Genomic DNA, 21,176 nt, shown 5'->3' with positions numbered 1-21,176 from the left:
ACAAATCAACTTACAAATCGAGACTTAAAAACTCGAGTTTTATCTTGGAACTCGAGTTTTAGACACTCGAGATGCTAGTTTTCAACATTATTTTGAAATGTGACAATTAACTAAAATTTTTAATATTTATTGTTATTTAGAAAAAAAATTTCCCATATTTGTGAACCCCACTCTTTTCACATGTCAACTGTACGTGCAAGTTAGATTTTTAAGACTACGTGAGAGAATGGATGATGGATCTAACCGTACATTTAAGTGAAAAAGCTTAAGAACAATAAAAAGGAAAACTTTAACACTTTAATGTCGAGAGAAATGGAAAGCATAATGTGGAAAGTAAAGAAGGCATAGGAAAATACATGGAAAACCCTTTGGAAGGGATGAAAAACCACAAGTGAGCAAGAAGAGAATGTCCCTTACTCTTTAGAGCTCTCTATTATGTGAAAATGAAAGCCTTTGTACAGGGGTGATGTTCTTCCCAAAGAAAGCCTTTTCTCAACCTCATTTTCCTACACAAATTTTCTGCTCTTTCTCCTGTTTTCTCTAGGTTCTTGCCCTAATTGTTCAACAACATGTTCCTCTTATAGTACTATGAATGTTGTGAGATACATCAAGATAGGCGTTAAACCCTTATTTGCTTATTTCAAACCCTAATACAGCTATTGTACTATACTATGGTTGAAAGAGAGAGAAAACACGCCAATGTCAAGGTAGTGGAACGGAGGGTGACTCTACTACTACGTGGGGAGCAAACTTTGGACAAGAAAAATGACAACAGGGATACCAGGAGTGATACACGTGTCCTCAACAGTGATCCAACACAAGCTCAGCCAAGAAGGGATGTTATGAGATACATCAAGACAGGTGTTAAACCCTTATTTGCCCATTTCAAACCCTAATACAGTTATTGTACTATACTATGGCTAGAAGAGAGAGAAAACATGCCAATGTCAGGGTCGTGGAACGGAGGGTGGCTCTACTACTACGTGGGGCGTAAACCTTGGATAAGAAAAGTGACATCAGGGATACCAGGAGTGATACACGTGTCCTTAACAGCAGTACAACACAAGTTCAGCCAATAAAGGGTGTTCTATAGTATCTGACCATAAGGGGTCGCTATCTTTTTTTTGTGCAAGTGCTGGGTGTCCATGTTAGGTGCAAATCTTACTCTTCCCCAAGATGGTCACTCTGTTGGCATGAGCCAAAGATCCCCCTCTATAGCCAACGTCTCCTTTCTTTTACTCATAGCTATTCCACATGTAGGGTCTGGATCTAGCCACGTTAGCACTCTCATGTGCCTTGACTGGTGTAATGTACATAAGCATTCTACACTATCCACCTTGTCAACTCACCCAAAAACAATTCTTTTTTGAGAAATGATATGTCCACAATATTTTTATAACAAATCCTAAGTGGCAAGTTGTTATTGTTGGAGCAAAAAAGTAATCTTAGTGTTGGGTTCAAATTTGAACCAGTAACAACTAATCACCTGTGATTTGTTGTAAAAATATTGTAGACGTAACATCTCTCTTCTTTTTTATCGAGTGATGCTACAAACACGATAGTTTTCATAATAAATTTCAAAACTTTACTAATTATTATCAACTTTTATATAAAAATAAATTCATAACTAACATTACTTTATATATCTTTTTTTTTTTCTTTTTTGTTATTTGGTATTTCTTTAATGACTTGCCACGTTGTAAAATTTCAAATTTGTCATGCCTCTAGATTATTGCAGCATTGGTTTGTGAATGAAAAAATAATAAAAAATAAAAAATATTACTTTATATAAAAGCGGATTCCACCATAGAAAGCGAACATTTGCTTCGTCACCTTTCCATTCACTCTCTCTCACTCTCTCTATCGAATTTCGATCAAAATCACCAATTTGCTCCAGAACTTTCTCTCTTAACATATTTCTCAATAAATTCACATCACAACTCTCTGCTTTTGGTTACAAAATAATCAAATTCAAACTCTTGGATGTTTGTCTCTGTTTTTGGTAATACAAAAGCGAGATTAGCTAAAGCCACTAGCTCTTTTTTGTGAAATTTTGTTTTTGATGCGATCAAAGCGCTTAATATTCGATTACTCAAAAGGTTTAAGCTGAAAGTGGAGAAGAAACAGCCTGCAAACTAAGCTTCAATTCCAATATTCCTCATAGCGTTCATTCTTATACGACGAGCTTCGTTTCTTTTTTTTTCACCCAAAAATGTCGAGCAGCTCACTTTAGAACAGACTCGCCCAGAGATATACAAGTAGTAAGCTTTTCAGATTTTAATTTCAAAATTTTTGTTTTCAATTTTTTTGACAAATGGGGGGATAATTGAATATAATAGTCTTCTTTTTTATTTTTGGTTTGTGTGTGTGTCAGATTTTCTAGAGTTCTTAGGTTAACTCTGTTGTAGAATTATCACAATCTTAACTAAAGCAGATGTTAAATTAGTGCTAGTAAATGTTTGTTTGAATGGAAAATTATACGGCACCACTTGTGTTTTTCCAAAGGTGTAGTATCCACTATGTTCATAATCATGTGTATTTGCAAGTGTTTTAATGTTACTTGTTTGTTCATGAATAAATTAATTGAAATAAATGAAAAAGAAAAAAAAGAAAAGAAGAAATAGTATCATTGGCCTATTGCCCAAATAACTCATTTAGTTTGCGTTCTGAATCTTCCTATTAATGCTGCTATTATGGCTTTCTTTTATATTATTAGCTCTAATATTCAAGACTCCAATAGCTTTTGTAATTGTGTTATATGTTTACCAAGTTTGAACTTTGAAATCTAAAAAAAAAAAATTGCTCATTGGCCTACTTGGATATTGAGTCATCAACTAACCTGTTGCAATCGGAAGTCATGAACTGCTGCAAACTTATCACTCCTTTTTATATATAAAGATAGGACTTCCTCAGAAATATAGGATTGCTCAGCCCTTCAACCTTATCCAATACTTGAACAAATAAACCCAGTGCAGTTGCAGCTGCTCAAGCAATTTCTTTCAAAAGAAGAGCAAGCAAGATAAAGGCTTTTGTATTGTTGATTCATGATCAATGATGAGAAATGAGATCCATGCCCCCACAAAGTTTTTAGTGAATTAAAAAAAAAAAAGCAAAAAAAAAAAAAAAAAATCTAAAAGAATTTTTTTTCCCCAGACACTACTATTTACGTATTTGTTGCATCCTGCCCTTCGCAAACTTTTTCTAGCTTGTTTTTCAGTTTGGCAGAAGCTGGAAGAAGAAAAGCAAGAGTTCTTTAGGGCGTATTATCTTAGATTGTTTTTTGATTTTTGATTATTTTGACAGGTTTAAGCTGAAAGTGGAGGAAAATCAGCGTGAAAAATAAGCTTCAACTTCGAATATTCCTCATAGCGTTCGTTCTTATAGTGATTTTCATTTCGGTTCTCTGCATCCAAAAAATGTCGAGTGGTTCCATTAGAAGAGTCTCGTGCCAAGATATACAAGTGGTAAGCTTTTCAGATTGAATTTTTTTTTTTCCATAAAAAAAAAAATAGTGATGTTAATTAGTAAAAAGTAATTATATAGGTTTATACTTCTTCTAATTGCTCCTTTTTGTGTATTTTGATTATTTGTTTTTAAAATTCTTTGAGCAATTGACTTGTTTAGTTCTGAATAATGATTGTTTTTTCCTCATCCTTTGTATTGTGATTTCAAAAAAAAATTAAAAATTAAAAATTAAAATTGTATTGTGATGTGTGTGTGTGGTACTATTATTGCTTAGGTTTAGAGAAATTGGAGGATAAGCTTAAATATAATCTTCTTATTTTTACTTGTATTTTTTTTTTTAATTCTGTATATATATATATATATATATATTATATTGTGTGTATGTATCAATGTATGTATGATATAAGGGGATATGGATTGAGATTTTATAGAGTTTTTACGCTAACTCCGTTGTAGAATTATTGAAATTTTAACTAAACAGATGTTAATTTAGTGAACTCTACTTTACCTCTAGTGTTTTGCGAAGGTATAGTATCCACTTTGATCATGACCTTGTATTTGCTTGTGTTTTAATTTTACCCTTTTGTTCGTGAATAAATCAATTGAAATAAATGATTTTGATGGGTACCATACCCTAGAGTTACCATAGAACCTTGATAAAATGGTAAAGGTTGTACCCGGTGCACAAAACCCTCAAATCTCAACCCCCCCCCCCCCAATTATTATTATTATTATTATTTGGGAAAGGTTGATTCCGGACTCAAACCCATGATATATGCAGCTTTGGATGGAAGGCACTTGATATCTCATTGAAGTCGGTCCATTTTTTTGAAAATTCAATAGCGGGGGATGTGGTGATTTGAACCCTAGATGTCTCTAATGGAAATACTAGGAGTGCCAGTCGGACTAAAAATCTCTTTTAGGATGAACCCTACCATAGAATGTTGATGACATGGAAAAATGTAAAACATGGTTTGTCCATGTATTGTATATAAGAAAAAGAATCTGGCTGTCCTGATCTTTTTTATTTCCTTTTTCTGGCCATATATGTCTTGATTTTTCAGGTGGAAAATCTTATAGAGCAATGTCTTCAATTGTACATGAGTCAGAAGGAGGTTGTGGAAACTCTATTGGATCAAGCAAAAATAGAACCTGGTTTTACAGAGCTTGGTAATTATGGATACTTTTTTTATAGTTGTCATTATTTTCATTTTATTTATGTGTTCTGAAACATATATGAGTAGGTTGTATTTGCACAAGCAATATATGGAGATTTCTTGCATACTCAAAATTAAAAAACTGCATGATCATAAATTAATACAGTGTAATTATTTTGATAATTAAGTTAATTTTAGAAGAGTTAGAAAATTAACTCCTTAAATTGCATAGCTTCAACTTTCTTTTTCCTTTTTTTTTAAGGAAGAAAACAGGTGAAATAATAGCATGTTGAAGGCCAATTTTGATCAAGTATCATTGGCCTATTGCCCAAGCAACTCGTTTAGTTTGCATTCTGAACCTTGCTATTCAGGCTTCTTTAATAGCTTTCTTTTATATTATTAATTCTAATATTCAAGAAGACCATAGCTCATGTAATTGTGTTATATGTTTACCAATTAGGTTTGAACTTTGAACTCTAAAAAGAATTTTTTACTCATTGGTCTACTTGGATATTGAATCATCACCCAACCTGTTGCAATCAGGAGTCATGAACCGCTGCAAACTTATCACTCCTTTTATCTATAGAGATAGGACTTCTTCAGACATAATAGGATTGCTCAGCCCTTCAACCTGATCCAACATCTTATCTTTCCCCAGCGCTTTCCATCCAGAGCTTTATTCTAACTTCTCCTTGCCAGTCAACTTAAACAAATAAACCCAGTGCAGTTGCAGCTGCTCAAGCAATTTCTTTCAAAAGAAGAGCATGCAAGATAAGGCTTCTGTATTGTTGATTTATGAATCAATGATGACTGATGAGAAATCAGATCCATGTACCCACAGTTTTTAGTGGATTCAAAAAAATATATTCAGATTTCTGAAAGCTTTTTTTCCCCAACTAATTCTATTTACAGTCGTTATGCATTTGCTGTGTCCTTCTACCCTTCACAAACTTAGTATCTTGCTTGCTTTTCAGTTTGGCAGAAGCTAGAAGAAGAAAATCAAGAGTTCTTCAGGGCTTATTATCTTAGATTGATGGTGAAGCAACAAATAAATGAATTCAACAGGTTGCTTGATCTACAGGTGCAGCTAATGTGTCAGATGCAACCAAGTGGAGTTGCTTCACTGCCTACCTGTAATGGATCTCATATCTCATCATGTAAGACCTGTTCTATTTTTAGTAGCTAGGGTTATATAATCACTAGAAGTCCATTTTGGCCCACGGCTTTACTTGTAGGTTTAGTTGTTCTAAGTTTCATTTTACTGTTCTCAGTTTCTCAGCAGCCCTGATCTTCTTTTTCTTTCTTATTATTTAGCACAAACCATATCTATTTTGTTGCAACATTCAAGAACCTTATACCTGCATATTGCTCATAGTTCTGGTCATTTAATTAATCCCAGGAGTACAATTGTTTAGCATTTCCCTGGAATATATTGCTACTATCTAAGTGGATCATGTATCTTTCTCTTTGGATAACATACAGTTTGATCTGTCACTTGAAAATAGAGAAGTCTTTTCCCATTGCTGCACTTATGAGATGAATATTATGGTTGGCATAGGGGGAGTATTTCCTCCCTTACACATTTCATTTTCCCTGTTTCTTCTATTGTTTTTTTTTTTTTTTTTTGGGCAATATCTTGAATAATTGTTCACTAGAATTGCACCCCTTTTTCACTTTAATAAATTTTCTTAATAATATCTAGAAGAACTTGGACAGCCCCCAAAATTTTGCCTTCTCCACTACTGAATTACTTGCAAGTGTCGCAGAAGACAATTTATTCTGAGAAATTAATGTCTTATTTTTTCATCTTCTTTTGAATCTTGAAAGTCTGTGGTTTTGGCTTCCATAGGTGGACGGAAGAAAAGGAAGAGGGGCTCAAGTTGCCCCACCATTATGTACCAGTATTTTTCTTTTTCTTTTTTGATGAACTACGTACCAGTAATTTTTAGTCATGTTATATCTCTTGATTGCATTTCATCAGGATTTGTATGGCTAATGGAAAAAACTTAAAAACCTAAAATGTGGTTTAGCAAAAATATTTAAGAATTCACTGCTAGTACTCATTATCAAATGGCTGCAGCTGTATAAGCTTGAGAATTTGTGTGAAGTAGAATGCTATGAGAAATTCTAGAGAGAATGGAATAATCTTTGATTTTTATCTAATCTAACTGTGACTTTAATTTTAGCTCACATGAGCTTGACCACTTCTCATTGCTTAACTGTTATAAGTCTGGCACTGTTGCATTATTCTGGTGTGGACCATGAGCAGGTAATGCAGAGTACTTGTTAGGTTGGTTGTTTGTTTACAAGAGATTAACATTCAAAAATTATAATTGAGTGGTCTTATGTAGATTCTCAACCTTGCTCAAGTGGTTCCAGCATTTGATTACCATAATAAAAGCCTCAGAGTTCTGAGATAGAACACATGAGCTTGTTATTGTTAATAAATCCACATTGGTAAATAATCCACAGATTGCTTGCACAGTTGAAAATGCTGCACTTGCATGTGAACCTATTTATTTAATAATTGGCACACTGGTGAAATTTAGGCCTCCATTCCCAATGTATTTTTTTCCCAATGGAGAACATCTCAGGAAGTCAGGATGGCAAACTAGCGAAGTTGCTACTGGTTTTTTTAAAATAAGGACTACTCGTTGGCTGTGTAGAAGCCATAAAATCATATTTCGACAGGATGAATGTCTAATAATTGTAAAATTATGCTTAGAATACACCATAGATCTAAAAAAAGTCAGGATGGCAAACTCACGAAGTTGCTAATGGTTTATATAAATTAAGGACTACTTGTTGGCTGTGTAGAAGCCATAACATCATATTTTGACAGGGTAAATGTCTAATGACTGTAAAATTATGCTTAGAATACACCATAGGCACATGCAAACAAAAGATTGATATGCTAATGATTAGAACTTATTGAAAACTGATTGCTGCGTTGGGTTTACAATGAATTGTTAGGTTCAAGAGAAAAATAAAATGAACAAAAAATTCCTTCTTTACAATGATACAGATACATGCACCATGTGAACAACTTTATTTCAGTTGATAATGCTTAGTGAATAGGTGTTGATCAAGGTGGTGAGAAAAGTAGGCATAGATATAATTACAGGCATAAAGCCAATTTCACATGATGGGGCATTTGACTTTTTTTGGGTGGGCTGCGTGGGGGCAAAGGAGGTGGGAAGTGAACGTCATCTGGCGCTTCCTTTGTAATGCTGAGTTAATTTTGTTTAGAATTCCATATTGTAGTCTGTTACAGATTTATTGGATGGCCTGGGGGACTGTTTAGGCACTTCTATTAATGTTTTCCTTGATTGCTCCTTTGGACAAATTTCATTTCCAGTACATGCTTGTTATGGCATGTCAAATTTTCATCGAATTGGCAATTGATATTTACTTTATTTGACAGTGCACCAGAACTCAGCTTGTTATGCTTCAGAGCATACAGTACCAGCTGTGAAGACTGAAAATATGTACATCCCTATTGTTTCTGGTTTGCCTAATGCATTTACTAATGCTGGATCATTGTTGCACCCAAGTATGCACACTGCTGTTCAAATGCCTGCTCATTCTAGTAGGATTGATGCCCCACCAAGTATGCTATCAGCTCAAAGCTCAAACATGGGTATGATTCAAGGAATAAATGGGGGCATGATCAAATCAGAAACTGGATATTCTGGCAGTTCCCCTTACATGTATGGCTCTGACAGAAATGTCCTGGAAATGCATCCAACGATTGAAGATGCATCTGTTGAATCTTTCCCTAGTGTACAGTCTAACTCACAACCCCTGAATGAACAAATTCTGGATATGGAATCTTCTTCTTTTGGATCTTTAGGCCAGGATTCTCGAAATTTCAGTCTCTCTGACCTGGCAGCAGACTTTTCACAGAGTTCTGGTATGTTCTCTCTCTCTCTCTCATGAACCTTTTTATATTTTTCCTTTTTTTTTTGGGCTCAAGATTACTGTTCTAGTCGGTGAGGCAGCTGGAACTCAGCTAGTTTAAGTGGAACAACTATTTTGTTCATATATTCATCTGAGAAAGAATGAAAACCCCCTCTCAGCCAAAAATGTAAAAATAAATATATACTGTTATACCCGCAATTACAGACTGTTAGGTGGAAATGCTGATTGGGTCATGAGTTCAGTTAATGACAACAACTGCATGAGTTTTTGTGTATCTTTAATTAACTAAATTTATGTACAGGATCTTATTCTGTTGGGTAATTACAGTTTATCCACATGTAATAATTAGGCCCATTTTAATAATGCCTACCCATGGTTTGGACTTTATTACTTTATCTACCTGATGTGGCCTCTGTTAGGACTCTGTAACCCACCACCCCCCCCCCCCCCGGCCTCTCCACTTAAAAACCCTCTACTATACAAGACAAATTAGAACTAGGATCCAAGAGATATTTCGTTCGAATTCCTTCTCCAACTTTCTTAGAAATCAAATCCTGTGGCTGAAATCGCATTTCATGATCAAAATTGTGTGAGATTAACGCAAGATTCGGCTTCTGCTACTGATTGCAAGCAAGGAAATACAAGTTTGACCTCCATTCTTGTCTCTCACGGGTAAGTGCGTGTTCTAGGATTTCAAATTTTGAAAATTTTGTACTGATGATGGGTAATGTTTGATATTTGTCCGTAGGAATCAAAAATTTGTGTCCCACTATGTCTTCATCAAGTGATTTTTACTCAAGTTTCAGTCACCATTTATGTTCGAGAGATAGATGCGCACAAAGGACGTCTTTGACATTGGATAATTTTGGGAGGAGGTTTTATGGCTGTCACTTTTATGATGAGGTGAGTTATGTAATCATCTTCAGTTTGAAATGCTTTTTATTTTTTAAAACCTGATTAATGTTGATTAAATTGTTGCAATTGGGCTGTTTGAACTGATTTGATTTGATTTTATGTGTAGAAAGAGGTACAGGCTTGTAAATTCTGTGAGTGGTTGGATAAAAAAACTTGTAAGTGTGGGTCTGAAGTTGCACCAATAGTCTTGGCAAAATTCAAGAGGTTGGAGAATGAGGCAAAGGCCTCTAATGAGAGGGAAAAACTAGCTCGTGAAATGGAAGAAAAGGCAAGGGAGAGGGAAAGTATAGCTAGGCGAAGGGAAGAAAAATCAAGGGTGAGAGAAATGATTGCTCGAGTCAGAGCAAGAATGTATAGAGTTACACTGGTTGTGTCATGGGTTCTATTTGCTTTCTTTGTATTTTCTAGTAGGATTGAGGATGTTGGATTGAAGTCATTGAGTCTTGCATAAGGATTGTGGTATATGATATGTAAGATGTTGTATTTTAATGACTTGAAGACAATTTGTAATGAATGTCATTACTTAAAACCAAGTTTTTACCAAAACCTTTTTTTTTTTTTTTTACTTAAAATGTTTATGGGAAAAATTAATTATCTTTATTATTGTTGGGTCATGCTAACGAGTACCCTAAGGGCACTTATTAACAATCCATTTTAGGAAAGTTTTGACATCACTTTTATGGGAAATGAAAAAAGCTATCAAAACAGTAATTGTTTTTTTTTTTTTCCTCATAAAAACTTTCTTTAACTGGATTCTTAACCAATACCTTAAGGGCACTCGTTAGCATTTCCCATTATTGTTTTCCTTACTATTAGAATTATTTCGATTATGACACATGTCATTATATTATGCTTTGATAAAAGAACACTTGTTGTCATTGATGCATTCTCTAGGTGTAAGTTATAATTAGATATGGGCCCAGTTTTTTACCCAAAATTAATTAACTCGACACGTCTGCCAAGTCTAAGATTATATGGTGACATATGTTATCTGTGGGTGATAGGTATCTTGTGCCAGTGGCATCTCAACCTTTATTCTATTAGAATAGAATATAGAATATAGTATATCTATTTTTCTGTTTGTATAGTATAGCAAAAATTGATAATAATAATAATAATAATAATAATAAACTAAGGCCCCTCACTTAGCAAACAAAAAAAAAAAAAAAAAAAAAACCCTTTATTGAACAATTGAATGCATTATCTATTGTGTGTAAACTTTTTAATTAAAGCCCAAAATTTTAAAAAAATAAAAATTATTTTTAGAAATTATCATCTTTTCAAATGTTGTACACTATTAATACAGTTTACTCTAGTTGAAAATTTTCAATCTCCCAGACACATGAAAGATGAATAGACTCATCATTTCTGCTTATATCAAATTAAAATCAAAATTAATAGATTTTAATACAAATTCATTACTAAAATCCAATGTTCAATACTAAAATCAAATATTACCAAGAGAAATAGTGACTATCTCAAACATTGTATTTATAATGATATTGATGGTTTAGATTAATTTTTAAAATTAAAGGTTTGAGAAGAAGTTTTACAAATAGATAAAAATACTCCATTTAATGTATTAAATTATATAAAAAGACTAGATTTTCTTTTTCTTTTTCTTTTGCATGTATTGCTTAAGAATATGACTGACAATACATATTACACTTGTATGTGGGGAAAGAAGTTTTCCAAAATCAAAATTGATAAAAATCATGTTTAAGATCAACTATATCACAAGAAAGACTAAGCAAATTTAACCATATTGAGAGTAAAAAGGGAAACATAAGCAAGAGTTGAATATGAAAGCATAATTAGTATAACTTTTGCATCTCAAAAAGAAAGAAAAATATATTTTAGATGAAAAATTATATGAACATTATTCAATTAATATTTGAATATGATAAAATACATCACTTAAAATTATTGCCTCATTCTCCAAAATGTGTTGAGCAGAATATGTATCATGTGTCTTATGCGTGTATTAGACGTTTCACATTATGGTTTTATAGATGTGTAGGCTCCACTACCTATTAGACATGTGATGCATACATTAAAATATATAAATATATAAATATATATATATATAAGGATAATTTTTCTCAATGTAATTTTTGAATTGAGAGAAAAGCCAAAACCATGTCATTTTAGAAAGGTTCGATCAAACTGCAAGGAATTAGCTAAGTAGTTCCTAAACCTCATGAATGATATCCATGAAATTTCGAAACTTCTTGCCAACATCTTAAGACCACTCCTATGAGATTCTTATTTGTAATAACCTGATGTGTACGAAAAGGAAGACTGCATACACTCAAGAGAATATTCGAAGGTTTAGATACTCTCATTTGTTAAAAAAAGAAAAGTCAAATATGAAAACTAATTAAAATAACAAAAGTAAACTTTAAGAGACCAAAAAAGACAATTTACCAAAATTTAAAGGTATATAATTTAATATTCTTGCATTGCCAAAACCATATGCAAGGGACACAATTTTAGAATCCTATTCTAAAATAATAATTGTGAGGCATACAATGATACAAATGAATTTTCCTGTGGCCTATAGACATGGAAAACTAGATATATATATATATATATATAACACAATTTTAGAATAGGACTCCTAAATCCTAATTACCCAATCTACTATCAACTTATCAAGTGTTGGAAATGTTTCTTCTCCAAAAAAAAAAAAAAAAAGTCTTCTGGAAGTGTTATTTACGTGCCAGGCTCATCCTCGAGTCATTGTCTTTGACCACAAATTGACTCAATCCGATCCAAGTATGCAAGTGTAAACAGCAAGAAAAAACCCGCCCCCAGCCAAATAAATGAATTCGATCAGGTGGTAATAATGAGAGTCCAAATCAACTGATCTCCCATGCCTGTGGACCCTACCTTTTTTTACGTGTCAGCCTCCAGTACTATCCACTTCATTTTAGCCAACCCATCCAAAATCTTTTAACCTAGAAATGCGGACACAACAGTTTTACTAGTAAAATAAATTCCCATCCCAAAAAGCATTCCTTAATATTATTTTATTATTTATCATTAATATATTATTTATTTTTATGACTGTAAAATAAATAAAAAAATGTTAACCAATGTTTTAAAAGGTATTAATTTAAACAATACTTTTAGTAACTTCTGAGAGTTCAAAACAAAAAAGTTGATTTTTTTTACCGCGTTTTATATTTCTTATAAAGTGATTTCAAATTTTACTTAAAAAAAAGTCTTTTAACAAATGCATAGAAGGTTGGACTAAAAAAAATGATAAAAATGTTACTTTTATAATATTATTTTTACAATAAATTTTATTTTTTTACAATAAATTTTTAGTAGTAAGCTGGAATTAAAACTCTTCCCAGCTATGACTTCTTTTATAAAATTAAAAAAGAAAAAAAATATATCAAACCGATTCCACCATAAAAAGCGAACATTTGCTTCGTCACCTTCCAATTTTCTCTCTTTCTCTTTCGAATCCAATTCCGGTAAGTTCCATTAAAATCACCAATTTGCTCCAAATTTTTCTCTCTACATATATTCACAACTCTATTGGTTTACCTCACAAATCTGAGCTTTTGGTTACATAATAATCAAATTCAAACCCTTGGATTTTCATTCTATATATATATATATTTTTTTTTTGTAAGCGAATCAGCTAAAATCATTAGCTTCGTTTTTTTTTTTTTCGTTGCTGTGAAATTTTGTTTTTGATTCGATCAAAGCGATTTAATATTCGATTATTTTGATAGGTTTTAAGCTGAAAGTGGACGAGAATCAGCGTGAAAAGTAAGCTTCAATTTTCGAATATTCCTCACAGCGTTCGTTCTTATAGTGATTTTCGTTTCGGTTCTCTGCGTGCAAAAAATGTCGAGCGGTTCCGTTAGAAGAGTCTCGCGCCAAGATATACAAGTGGTAAGCTTTTCAGATTGAATTTCTTTAATTTTTTCGATTAAAAAAATAGTGATTTTAATTAGTAAAAAGTAATTATATAGGTTTATACTTCTTCTAATTGCTCCTTTTTGTGTATTTTGATTATTTGTTTTTAAAATTCTTTGTGTAATTGACTTGTTTAGTTCTGAATAATGATTGTTTTTTCCTCATCTTTTGTATTTTGATTTCAGTAAATTTTTTTTTTTTTTTTAAATTTGTATTGTGATGTGTGTTTGTGGTACTATTATTGCTTAGGTTTAGAGAAATTGGAGAATAAGGTTAAATATAATTTTTTTTTTTCTTGAATTAATTTTTTTTAATTTAAATTTTTTTGTTATTTTTTTTTTATTTTAAATTTTGTGTGTTTGTATGTATGTATGATATAAGGGGATATGGATTGAGATTTTCTAGATTTTTTAGGGTAACTCCGTTATAGAATTATTAAAATCTTATCTAAACAGATGTTAAATTAGTGCTAGTAAATGTTTATTTAAATGCGAGAATTGTACTGTATCTCGTGTTTTTCGAAGCCTGTATTTGCATGTGTTTTAATTTTACCAAGAATAAATCAAGCGAAATAAACGATTTTGATGGGTACCATACCCCAGAGTTACCATAGAACCTTGATAAAATGTTAAAGGTTGTACCCAGTGCAACAAAACTCCCAAATCTGTGGTGTCTGGAAGAGGTGATTGCTAGGTAGTCTTACCACACACACACCCCACGACATATGCAGCTTTGGGTGGAAGGCACTTGCTATCGCACCAAAGTTTGACCCCCTTTTTTATAATTCAATAGTGGGGGATGGGGCAATTTGAACCCTGAGCTCTTGGGATGAACCCTACCGTAGAATGTTGATGACATGGAAAAATGTAAACCATGCTTTTAGTCCAAGTATTGTACATAAGAAAAAGAATCTGGCTGTCCTGATCTTTTTTATTTCCCTTTTCTGGGGCATATATGCCTTGATTTTTCAGGTGCAAAATCTTATAGAGCGATGTCTTCAACTGTACATGAATCAGAAGGAGGTTGTGGAAACTCTATTGGATCAGGCAAAAATAGAGCCTGGTTTTACAGAACTTGGTAATTATGGATACTTTTTTGATAGTTGTCATTATTTTCATTTTATTTATGTGTTCTGAAACAGATACGAGTAGGTTTTATTTGCACAAGCAATATATGGAGATTTCTTGCATACTCAAAATTTAAAAAAAAAAATGCATGATAATAAATTAATACAGTGTAATTTTTTTGATAATTAAGTTAATTTTAGAAGAGTTAGAAAATTAACTCCTTAAATTGCATAGCTTCAATTTTCTTTTTTCTTTTTTTAAGGAAGAAAAAAGGAGAAATTATAGCATGTCGAAGACCAATTTTGATCAAGTATCATTGGCCTATTGCCCAAACAACTCGTTTAGTTTGCATTCTAAACCTTGCTATTCATGCTTCTTTTATGGCTTTCTTTTATATTATTAATTCTAATTTACAAGATGACCATAGCTCATGTAATTGTGTTATATGGTTACCAAGTAAGTTTGAACTTTGAAATCTAAAAGAATTTTTTGCTCATTGTCCTACTTGGATATTGAGTCATCAACGAACCTGTTGCAATCAGGAGTCATGAACCACTGCAAACTTATCACTCGACTTCTTCAGAAATATAGGATTGCCCGGCCCTTCAACCTAATCCAATATCTTATCTTTCCCCAGCGCTTTCCATCCAAAGCTTTATACTAACTTCTCCTTGCCAGTCAACTTAAACAAATAAACCCAGTGCAGTTGCAGCTGCTCAAGCAATTTCTTTCAAAAGAAGAGCAAGCAAGATAAGGCTTTTGTATTGTCGATTTATGAATCAATGATGAGAAATCAGATCCATGCACCCACAGTTTTTAGTGGATTCATAAAAAGAAAATTTATATTTCTGAATGCTTTTTTTACCCACCCAATTCTATTTACAGTCGTTATGCATTTGCTGTGCCCTTCTCCCCTTCACAAACTTAGTATCTTGTTTGCTTTTCAGTTTGGCAGAAGCTAGAAGAAGAAAATCGAGATTTCTTCAGGGCTTATTATCTTAGATTGATGGTGAAGCAACAAATAAATGAATTCAACAGGTTGCTTGATCAACAGGTGCAGTTAATGCGTCAGATGCAATCAAGTGGAGTTGCTTCACTGCCTACCTCTAATGGATCTCATATCTCATCATGTAAGACCTTTTCTATGTTTAGTAGTTAGGGTTACTTATCAAAAAAAAAAGTTTAGTAACTAGGGTTATTTCTATAATCCCTAGAAGTCCATTTTGGCCGACGGCTTTACTTGTAGGTTTAGTTGTTCTAAGTTGCATTTTACTGCTCTCAGTTCCTGAGCAGCCCTGAATTGCATAATACTAGTCATTAAATTAATCCCAGGAGTAAATTTGTTTAGCATTTTCCTGGAATTTATGGCTGCTATGTAAGTGGGTTATGCATCTTTGTCTTTGGATAACATACAGTTTGCTCTGTCACTTGAAAATAGAGAAGCCTTTTCACTTTGCTGCACTTATGAGATGAATATTATGTTTGGCCTAGAGAGTGTTTTTAATCCCTAGCACATTTCATTTTCCCTGCTTCTTCTGTAGTTCTTTTTATTTTGGTCAATCTTTTATACTTGTTTACTAGAATATCACCCCATTTTCACTTCCTTAAATTTTCTTAATAATATCTAGAGGAACGGGGACAGCCCCTAAAATTTTTCCTTCACTACTAAAATTGCTTGCAAGTGTCACAAAAGACAATACATTCTGACAAATTAAATGTCTTATTTATGACTATTCTTTTGAATCTTGAAAGCCTCTAGTTTTGGCTTGCATAGGTGGACTGGAGAAAAGGAAAAGGGGTTCATGTTGACCCACCATTTTGTACCAGTAATTTTCAGTTATGGTATATCTCTTGATTGCATTTCTTAGGGATTTGTATGGCTCATGGAAAACTTAAAGCCCTAAAATGTGGTTTAGCAAAATATCTAGAAACTCAATGCTAGCCCATTATCAAATGGCTCTTGCTGTATAAGCTTGAGAATTTGTGTGAAGTAGAATATTTATCAAAAAATATTTGTGTGAAGTAGAATGATGTGAGAAATTCTATAGAGAGAGTGGAATAATCTTCAATTTTTATCTAATCTAACCGTGACTTTAATTTTAGCTCACATGAACTTACATCTCATCATTGTTTTACTGTTGCATTAATCTGGTGTGGACCATGAGCAGTAATGCAGCTTAGTTAGGTTGATTGGCTGTTTACGAGGGATTAATATTCAAAAATCATAGCTGAGTGGTCTTATTACTTTCTCTCTCTCTCTCCCCCTAAATTTTGATAAATATTATGTAGTTTCTCAACCTTTTTCAAGAGGATCCAGTGTTTGTACTATAACAAAACCCTTAAAAAGTTCTGAGATAGAACACAGGAGCTTCTTATTGTTAATAAATCCACATTGGTCAATAATCCAGAGATTGCTTACATAGCTGAAAATGCTGCACTTGTATGCGAACCGTTTTTTAGAAGTTGGCACTCTGTTGAAATGTAGGCCTCCATTCTTGATGTATTAAATGATTTTTTTTCCCTAAAAGAGAACATCTCATGAAGTCAGGATGCCAGATTAATGAAGTTGCTAGTGATTTATATAAAATTAGGACTACTTGTTGGTTGTGTAGATGCCATAACATCATATTTCAACAGGATGAATGTCTAACAATTGTAAAACTATGCATGGAATGCACCATATGCACATGCAAACTAAAGACTGATATGCTAATTATTGGAACTTATTGAAAAATGATTGCCAACTTTATTTGCGTTGATAATGCTTTGTGAATAAGTGTTGATCAAGTTGGTGACAAAAGTAAGCATAGCATGTGATATAATTACAGGCATGTAGCCAACTTCATATTATGGGGAATTTGGCATTTTTTGGTGGGCTGGGTGGGGGCAAAGGAGGGGAGGTGGACATAATTTGGTCTTTCCTTTGTAATGCTGGGCTAATTTTGTTCAAAATGCCATATTTTAGTCTGTTACATATTTATTGGATGGCCTGAGGACTGTTAAGGCACTTCAATTAATGCTTCCTTGATCACTCCCTTGGACAATTTCATTTCCAGCACATGCTTGTTATGGCATGTCATACTTTCATTAAATTGGCAACTGATAGTTACTTTATTTGACAGTGCACCAGAATTCAGCTTGCTATGGCCCAGAGCATACAGGACCAGCTGTGAAGGCAGAAAATATCCACCACCCTATTGGTTCCGGTTTGCCTAATGCATTTACTAATGGTGTGCCTAATGCATTTACTAATGGTGGATCATTGTTGCACCCAAATATGCATGCTGCTGTTCAAATGCCTGCTCATTCTAGTAGGATTGATGCCCCACCAAATATGCTATCTGCTCAGAGCTCAAACTTGGGTATGATTCAAGGAATAAATGGTGGGATAATCAAATCAGAAACTGGATATTCTGGCAGTTCCTCTTACATGTTTGGCTCTGATGGAAATGTCCTGGAATTGCGTCCAACAATTGGGGATGCATCTGTTGCATCTTTCCCCAGTGTAGAGTCTAACTCACAACCCCTGAATGAACAAATTCTGGATATGGAATCTTCTTCTTTTGGATATTTAGGCCAGATTCCTCGAAATTTCAGTCTCTCAGACCTGGCAGCAGACTTTTCTCAGAGTTCTGGTATGTTCTCTCTCTCTCTCTCTCTCTCTCTCATGAATGAACGATGCGGGACAGCCTAGGCTTCACCACCTTAGAACAGTCCCACAGTTGTTTGGATTCACCACCAAATACAAATGCAATTTGCATGAATGAATATTCTTAATCAAAATAGTTTGAATACAAAATAAATCATCTGGAGCTTTATAGTGCTTCCAAGAAATAAGAGATAAAGATAAATGACTAATCCTAAGCCAAACTCAATTACTAATCCAAATACTAAACTAATCCCTATCTAAGAACATGAAATTTTAATCCCTATCACAATTCAAACTTAGCTAACAAAAACTTAAAATATAAAATTATCCAATGAAAATCCTTAATAAAATATTGAAATAATTTCTGGTTGTGCTCTTGCATCAGTTTTTATATGCTCCTCCTTTATTTTTGCTCAAGATTACTCTTCTAGTCAGCGAGGCAGCTGGAACTCAGCCAGTTTAAGTGGAACAACTGTTTTGTTCGTAAAATTCATCTGAGAAAGAATGAAAACCCTTTCAACCAAAAATGTAAAAAAATAAATAAATAAATACTGTAATACAAACAATTATAGACTGTTAGGTGGAAATGCTGATTGGGCTATATGAGTTCAGTTGATGATATCAACTTAAAAGTTGGCCATTAACTGTGTGCATGAGTTTTTGCATAGCTTTAACTAACTAAATTTATGAACAGGATCTTACTTTGTATTAGAACATGTATCTAGGTGTATGCGTAGCTTTAATCATTCCAAGACATTGTATGTACGTTTAGTATTAATGTAATACATCTGAAAATTTCAGATATACTGGAGACTTACCCTCGATCACCTTTCCTAGCAACAGATTCAGAAAGCTTTCTCGATTCTCGTGACAGAGAACATCAAGGTTAGGTTTTTGCCATATTTTTCATGTTTCATGTTTCAAAGTTTGAAACTGATATTGGTGTGTTGGCCTTACACTAGACAATAAAAGGTTGGAATCTATATCAGAGGGCTTGAGTTGTGAAGACTTTGGGAGTGAATAGTGAATAAGCTATATCTACTGGTCTGCTATTTGAGGTAGTTGCTGGGCTGCTTTCACTTATATGCCATCACTATCTCTTCACAACGCAAATTGCCAGCTGTAGTTAAAAGCCCTTAGTCCTCAAAAACACAATCTTGACACTCCTTAGTAATTTTGTGAGTCTTATAGCACAATTAACTGCTCATCCTGTGTTTTATTGCTACAGGTCTAACAAGAACCCAAGGATAGAAGTGTCTGTACATAGCATCGTAGAATTGGAGAGACTGGATTTTAAATTCCTTGAAGGTATTAATTGGTGTGTAGAAGCTCATTGACGTTATGTATTGGTAAGAATCTACATTTGGAGTGCTTCTGTAGGAAAAGAATTTGGGGGGAAGTTAAAACTGATGTTGAAAATAGGTTTTCAGTGACCATGAGAAGGTGATCTTACTGCACAGTCTGTGTCACAGAAACAAATATTGGTACTTTGGTATGATGATGATAGATTTGTGGATAATCTTTACTATCCTTTCATTAGAATTAGAGGTTGACAGTTGACAAGGACGTATAGATGCGTCTAAGGATCAAAATCTTCCATGTGGATTTTAAAGTTTTGGTAATGTCTCTTATACCCAATGCAATAAGAATGTAAATTGGATAACATGTGCTTCATGATACATTTGAAAAGGCTTTCTTCTTCGTTGATTTGTGTATGTATCTCATAAAAATTCTTAGGTAAAGTTTAATTCTCTGTGCCATTTGGTCTCAAGTTATCATGCTAACATGAAATCCTTAGAAAATTTGGATTTAAATTATTTACAGTTTTAGAATCCCTGAAAAAAGTGAGACCCTTGCCACAAGAAAAAAAAAAAAAAAAAAAGAGCAATGCTATAGACACAATTGTTTTCACAATAAATTTTACACTCGTTGAGTTGGCAGGTTATTATTGATTGCACACTAGTGACACTACTTTATTATCTACTGTTAACAACTTGCCACTTCGTACAAGTGTGAAATTTGTTATCAATTTTGGTGGGTCAATAAACTTATTCTAGAAAAAATCATGGAAAATTTCGCTCTTTAGTACCATTGGGTAATTTTCGGTGAATTTTTCTGTGATTTTGTGCTGCTAGGTTTTTTGGAATAAGAAAATAAAACCTTATGGTATCAGTCAGTTGTTTTGCAGATTTGTGCCATGGGGAAAGCTAGGACGAGAAGTGGGTCTAGAATGTAGAAACATTAATGAAATGAAGACAATTAAATAAATTGTTTTTTTGTGCTTACTCATCCCGGTTTGTGGGATTCCAGTCATACATCACGCTTTTAAGCTGTCAATATGGACAAGAAGCGGAGTGGGAACATGGGGTCCTCTGTCTCTGATAAATAGTTGTTTTCCTATTTCCATAGCCCCCAAAAAAAAAAAAAAAAAAAAAAAATGGTGGTAACAATTTATCAATGAATATTTGTTTATAGAAATAGGTTGCCTTATCTGAATTTTAGGAAACTGATACTGTCCCAATGATACATGTTAAAATTAACCAAGACTTCCATTGGCAAAACCACTCTCTCTTCATCTTCTCAGTTTCCACACCCTTCATACTCAAAACAGTAACTCTTTCATTCAATTGCCACTTTAGAGCTATAGCTGAAATGGTTTCTAGTTTGTACATAGATTGGGACAATCGGAATCTAACATCGACTCGAGCTAGTTTGGACTGTTCTGAACATGGCTCTAACCATTCACAAATTTGTATTTTTAGCCCAATTCAATCCCAATCAATTTTCATTGCAAAAGTTCAATGCACTTGTGTTGCTCTGATCTCAACTCGATCTTTGCGCTGTATTATCTGGATTATGTAATCACCCTCTTATATAGGAGTGAATTCCACTGATATGGCATTCAATCCTATCTATTACTCCATAGGAATTGTTAACCAATGCCCTAAGGGCATTGGTTTAAGAGTTATTTTTAGAAACATTTTATTGGAAGAATAATAAAGAAATAAATGTTGCTAACAACTTTTTATATTTTTCATAAAAATAGTATCAAAACTTTCCTATTGT

At 33.4% G+C, this 21,176-nt stretch overlaps 2 protein-coding genes across 6 annotated transcripts; both read left to right on the top strand.

The window, feature by feature from the left end:
• Positions 1-1,834: 1,834 nt before the first annotated feature.
• Positions 1,835-10,004, top strand: LOC115952763. 2 transcript variants are annotated; one of them, XR_004083532.1, is made up of 7 exons: positions 1,835-2,261; positions 3,304-3,464; positions 4,530-4,635; positions 5,597-5,779; positions 8,047-8,535; positions 9,350-9,446; positions 9,565-9,977. XR_004083532.1 is itself a non-coding variant. In XM_031070004.1 (7 exons), exons 2-7 carry the CDS (start codon positions 3,417-3,419, stop codon positions 9,907-9,909), a joined length of 1,326 nt encoding a protein of 441 aa, XP_030925864.1. In that variant the 5' UTR covers positions 1,835-2,261; positions 3,304-3,416; the 3' UTR covers positions 9,910-10,004. The 2 variants fall into 2 exon arrangements, 1 of the variants encoding a protein (XP_030925864.1); XM_031070004.1 differs by having other exon boundaries at positions 9,292-9,446; positions 9,565-10,004.
• A 2,846-nt stretch (positions 10,005-12,850) lies between these two features.
• Positions 12,851-20,959, top strand: LOC115952764. 4 transcript variants are annotated; one of them, XR_004083533.1, is made up of 9 exons: positions 12,851-12,943; positions 13,208-13,370; positions 14,366-14,471; positions 15,409-15,591; positions 17,584-18,096; positions 18,912-18,995; positions 19,073-19,168; positions 19,339-19,459; positions 20,299-20,951. XR_004083533.1 is itself a non-coding variant. In XM_031070005.1 (8 exons), exons 2-7 carry the CDS (start codon positions 13,323-13,325, stop codon positions 19,132-19,134), a joined length of 996 nt encoding a protein of 331 aa, XP_030925865.1. In that variant the 5' UTR covers positions 12,851-12,943; positions 13,208-13,322; the 3' UTR covers positions 19,135-19,168; positions 19,339-19,870. The 4 variants fall into 4 exon arrangements, 2 of the variants coding, with proteins under 2 accessions (XP_030925865.1, XP_030925868.1); XR_004083534.1 differs by lacking the exon at positions 19,073-19,168 and having other exon boundaries at positions 20,299-20,959; XM_031070005.1 differs by lacking the exon at positions 20,299-20,951 and having other exon boundaries at positions 19,339-19,870.
• Positions 20,960-21,176: the final 217 nt, after the last annotated feature.

This window comes from Quercus lobata, chromosome 7, assembly GCF_001633185.2.
Source record: "Quercus lobata isolate SW786 chromosome 7, ValleyOak3.0 Primary Assembly, whole genome shotgun sequence".
In the NCBI taxonomy this organism is placed as follows: Eukaryota; Viridiplantae; Streptophyta; class Magnoliopsida; order Fagales; family Fagaceae; genus Quercus; species Quercus lobata.
This window is presented reverse-complemented; position numbering and strand designations above follow the sequence as displayed.

What these genes read in the sequence shown, in the direction of transcription:
- LOC115952763 (XM_031070004.1), top strand. Translation starts at nt 3,417, where the DNA reads ATGTCGAGTGGTTCCATTAGAAGAGTCTCGTGCCAAGATATACAAGTG. An exon ending in CGTGCCAAGATATACAAGTG is followed by an intron (nt 3,465 to 4,529) that starts GTAAGCTTTTCA and finishes TTGATTTTTCAG; the next exon opens with GTGGAAAATCTTATAGAGCA. An exon ending in GCTGTCACTTTTATGATGAG is followed by an intron (nt 9,447 to 9,564) that starts GTGAGTTATGTA and finishes TTTTATGTGTAG; the next exon opens with AAAGAGGTACAGGCTTGTAA.
- LOC115952764 (XM_031070005.1), top strand. Translation starts at nt 13,323, where the DNA reads ATGTCGAGCGGTTCCGTTAGAAGAGTCTCGCGCCAAGATATACAAGTG. An exon ending in CGCGCCAAGATATACAAGTG is followed by an intron (nt 13,371 to 14,365) that starts GTAAGCTTTTCA and finishes TTGATTTTTCAG; the next exon opens with GTGCAAAATCTTATAGAGCG. An exon ending in TGGATCTCATATCTCATCAT is followed by an intron (nt 15,592 to 17,583) that starts GTAAGACCTTTT and finishes TTTATTTGACAG; the next exon opens with TGCACCAGAATTCAGCTTGC.